General features: G+C 44.2%; 1 protein-coding gene across 1 annotated transcript in view; it reads left to right on the plus strand.

Annotated features, from left to right (window-relative positions):
- The window catches only part of si:dkey-7k24.5 (somatomedin-B and thrombospondin type-1 domain-containing protein), a 4,082-nt gene extending 3,347 nt beyond the window's left edge, over nt 1-735 (plus strand). Inside the window, exon 5 of the mRNA XM_063216508.1 lies at nt 297-735. Within this exon, the coding sequence (XP_063072578.1) occupies nt 297-414 (118 nt within the window). The 3' untranslated portion in view covers nt 415-735. The remainder of the gene's footprint in view (nt 1-296) is intronic.
- The last annotated feature ends 4,265 nt before the right edge of the window (nt 736-5,000 follow it).

Consider the following 5,000-nt stretch of genomic DNA (forward strand, 5'->3'; position numbering starts at 1 on the left):
ACTAGAGGTCAGGCTAGAACCACATGTCTTTGTAAACACGTCACACACAACATTGAACAAGATGGATTTGTTCTTTTTGACAGAATAGACCTCTTGTTGTTTTCACACACATACATATTTCAGCTGTCCACCTCTGCTCAGTATGTCTCTGCATGTGACAATAAAACATCCTTGTATATCATTGTATGAAAAAATACAATCCTTGTATATATTTTTACGAGTCGTAGATATATGGCTCTGTAAAATATGAAATTCCAGTCACATATCAAAGTCGGCTCTCTCCCTCTCCTTGTCAGGACGCTGTCTCTTCAGTGGCAGGCGGTGGGGAACCCGAGGTGTCGAGGACTCTGGCGGAGGGTTCGAAGACAGGACGCCTGCTCCTGCCCCTCTGTACACAGCTTCCTGTTTATCTGAAATGACTTCCTGCTCATCGAAAACCTGATGGGGCCCGCCAACCATGCATATATGCAGTATATGTGTGTGTACAGTTTCAGGGGAGCGTATTGTTCGCTATAGGAGTGGCGAAGACCTGGAGTGTGCACCTATACAGTATTTGTCTGTGTTTATCCTAAAATTGTTTTTAAATGATTCAACAAAATAGATTTTGCCAAAGTGGCGCCCCCATAGCCTTGGTCCCTGGACGACCGCCTGTTAACCCCCCACTCACTCCACTATTGGAACAGTATATTGTATGTACTTGCATGTCTGTGCTGCAGATATTCAGGACACATGCTTGAGCTGTCTCATGCAAAACATATACTGTGCCCAACAAACCAACACCTCCCGAATCTTAGCCTATCCATAAAGAAAATGGTTGAAAACGGTGTTTACGAAGGACCCCCTTCCCTCTCCACAAGGATAGTTAGGCAATTACACACACACACACACACACACACACACACACACACACACACACACACACACACACACACACACACACACACACACACACACACACACACACACACACACACACACACACACACACACACACACACACCTGTGAAGAAAAAAAGGGCACCCTTGCATTTACTCTGTAAGTAGCCTTTCCCTTTCTCTTGATTTGATTGTGGGTTTATCTAAGCACACGGTGCACCCCAGAGGCAGAAGACCTGAAGTCAACTCTAACTCAGTGCACACAGGGCCGGATGACTGTAAAGGCTAGATATGGCAGCAGCCTAGGGCCCCCCACTTACCAGGAGGCCCCAGATTAGCAAAAAGGAGGGGAAAACATTTCTGCTTAATTGAAAAATGTGTCTCTTTTTTAGTACTCCTCTCCACAGTTGGCAGGCATATTATCCTGCATTTCTAGCTTGGATTAAGACACTGGCTGTATCTCAAAGTCAAGGACCCTGGCCTTGCTAGGACGTGAAACACCCAGTGATTGGATACTCCGCGGAGCTCACCAAAGAGTATCCAATCGCTGGGCGTTTCAGGTTCTAGCAACGCCAGGATCCTTGACTTTGAGATACAGCCACTGTTTGTGTAATTTGTCATGAATTAGTCTTCTATGGGGGCCTTCCGTAACCTGTAGCCTAGGGGTCCCGGCCCATCTTAATCCGGCCCTGAGTGTAGCCCGGCTCAACTCAAGCCCTTTATTACAGCCTTTCCCCATAAATCCAGCCTGCCCCCATCACCCTTCACCCAGCCCACAAAACAACACCGGCGGAATCCCATCAATAATTTGAATCATTTATTGAAATTTCAGCCAGTTAAAAGGAGGGAATTTTTTGTTACCAAAAGAAGGTGAACAAATTTTTGACACATTTTTTTTTCTTAAATTCTCGTTTACAAGACAGGTACTGGCTTTTGAGTTTGCCACGCATATGAACGAACGGTCACAGCTCCAGAGTTACGACATGCATGAGCAACGGAACATTTAGTACACAAACGACCTCATAGAAAGTCAACAGGTAAAAACTTACAAAACTTACACAGCCTCAAGACCTACAAACGACAGCTTAGGAGAGGTGTAGAACAGGGACCAGTATTCTCTCTATCTCTCTCTCTCTCTCTCTCTCTCTCTCTCTCTCTCTCTCTCTCTCTCTCTCTCTCGCACACTCTTTATTTTCTAAATAGGCCTACTTCGTTTCAAATAGATCTATGTCATTTGTACAATTCTGAACTCTCTTCCATGTATAATCTTTTTTTTCTATATCTGTTGTATTTGTACAATATATTAAGAAAAAGAAAATTAAGTCTTCTTTTGATTGTGCTTTCCAGTTTTACACATGTACAAACTTCATGATACCTACCATAAATGCTCTCCTCTATGTCACTATATCTGGGTTTTAAGGCGCTTCATTTCTACCATCGGTGTCTGACTCATGGGGATGGGAGAACAAAATAAACCAAAATAGACAGAACTGACTAACAAGGAGCTGACATATATGGCATGGAGAAGATCATCACAGTTTATCAGTTTTAACACCCAAAGGACTTGGCTCAGTATGTACTGTATGCTTCCCTCTACTTAGGCCACTCTTTCATTTGTATGCTGTTGAGATTTGGAGTGTGTGTGTGTGTGTGTGTGTGTGTGTGTGTGTGTGTGTGTGTGTGTGTGTGTGTGTGTGTGTGTGTGTGTGTGTGTGTGTGTGTGTGTGTGTGTGTGTGTGTGTGTGTGTGTGTGTGTGTGTGCGCGTGCGTGTGGTCCCTTGCCGAAAAGGTCAGAATGCGACTCTCCACGCTCAAACCTTGGGAAAATCTTAACCAATGTATTGGAGTCAAAGGAGAATGCTTGATTGTCATTTGAGCAGCCATTTTGAGACCATTACAAAACACTGTTATGTCTGAACCCTCCTCCGTACGTTCAACCTGTGATACTTCCAGACACTTACAATTCAATCCTGCACATGTACAACACAACGCAACTGACACACACTATTCAGATCCACATATAGTGTACCTATGAGTAGCCGGTGACTAAAATAAAACCTCAAGTGAGCACATAACAGGACACATTTTAGTAAACAGCTGTAACCTACTTCCCTGATAAGAGTTGCACGTATAGTGTCACAAAACCACACACGCACGCGCGCACGCACGCACGCACGCACGCACGCACGCACGCACGCACGCACGCACGCACGCACGCACACACACACACACACACACACACACACACACACACACACACACCATTTGAGTGTAAAAAAAAAAGTCGTACACCTGTATTTTCATCTGGCTATAGTTTGGTATGTACAGGGACACCTATAGACATTTTGGGGCCCCTGGAAAAAAAATATTCTGGGGTCCCCACCCCAAGAATATCATAGTTTTCTATGGGTAAAGCTCAGAGTGTACCCATCAGAATAGTCCTGATCTAACCTCATAGCATTACCCTCCGGTAGTGGCACCCCTGCCCGGATGTCCCTGCTTGCAATCAGAGCTGGCCTGGTAATCTGGCATACAGGGCATTTTCCCAGTGACAGTCCTCAGGGACAGATGCTTTTTTTGGTCGCTTGTTTGTTAGAATTTTCCCCTTTAAGACCGGCCCATAATTTAGAATTTAATATAATTTAGGGGCAGCCCTTCGGTGTATTCTTAATACTGAGTCCCTCATAATTGTCGTTTGGGGGTGGGGGTGAGGGGCTGGTTTGTCATCGCAGTCCAGCCCCGTTTGCAAACATGATACTCTGCTTGGGAAGCTCCACAGTCCATTGTGTACTAGTGTTCATTTAACACTCCCAGAGTAGGACTCTCTAAGTGTTCAATGAACATGGTGAAATGTACTGTGTTGGATTAAGTGTGCATGGCTTATACAGTGGGAACACAGTGTGAATGGGCAGTTACATCACCCACTCATTCAGGCAGACTGGAGCTGCTAACAAACACTAACCTTGCTCACTGCATGCTCTGCTCTAGCACTAGCCAGCATCACGAAATGCCTTCCTCTGTGTGTCTCCGGCTGCCTTAAGAATCTGATGGAAATGTTGGCTAAATAAGTTTTTGCAGGCTATGGCTTCAGTACTTTCGGTGTGTGAACCTGCAACTGGGTGTTCATGACCATCAGAACATCTCTACCTGTAGTAATTTTGGTACCACAGTCATTTTAGTTTTACACTGTGTGTGTAACAGTATATACCACTAATTAAAACATTCTAAAAAAAATCTCAAAGGTCAAACAATGCAGAAAAAAAAAGATATTAAAATGACAAATGCAGCGCAAGTAAGTATTTGGCAATATGTTTTGATAACAGTTTAAACTGAGAATGTAATAAGATTTTTTTGTCATTCTGTTGATTAAATTTACGCAGCTGTCTGCAGTCCCTATGACCAGGCGGAACATTTTTGGCAGGCAATTTATCTTGTAAATCTGGTAACACAACGATTGGATTGTTTTTGCACATTATTTCTTTATTTTGTACATCCAATTGTGCAATGTCATAAATGAAAGAATGTAATACATAGTAATGGTAGAACCTGTAAAAAAACACCCTATGCATAAATACCCATGCTTACGTAGTTGGCCCTCACCCTTGGAGACTCAAGCCCCCCCTCGCTGCCACCAACCAAACCCATTCATATGTATGTAGTGAGAGGGGCGTTTGCAGGATCTGATCAGTGTTGCCAGAATCGGTGGTTACCCACCCAATTGGGCTGCTTGTGATGGCCGTCTGCGGGTAAAAACGGGAAAATAAGCCATTTGGTGTTTTTGTCTGAAGTTTTATGCCCATAGTAATCAATGCAATTTGATGAAATTGGGCGGAATTTATCGCCTCTTGGCGTTTTTTGAGAACCTTTCGGGTGGGATCTGATCAGACACATCTGGCAACACTGGATCTGATATGCTGTGAGTGTGAAGTTGACTGATCATCTTCGTTCGGGTTCATCTTTTCCTTCATATCTCCCTCTGTAGGAACCAGTAGGGCCTGTGGCAGCTGTAGCTTTGGCTGAACTGACTTACTTTAGGGTACAGGTTACGCATACACACACGCGTGCGCACACATGCATACACACACACACACGAGCATGAGCAAGTGCCCATGCACACAAACACG

This window comes from Engraulis encrasicolus, chromosome 14, assembly GCF_034702125.1.
Source record: "Engraulis encrasicolus isolate BLACKSEA-1 chromosome 14, IST_EnEncr_1.0, whole genome shotgun sequence".
NCBI lineage: Eukaryota > Metazoa > Chordata > Actinopteri > Clupeiformes > Engraulidae > Engraulis > Engraulis encrasicolus.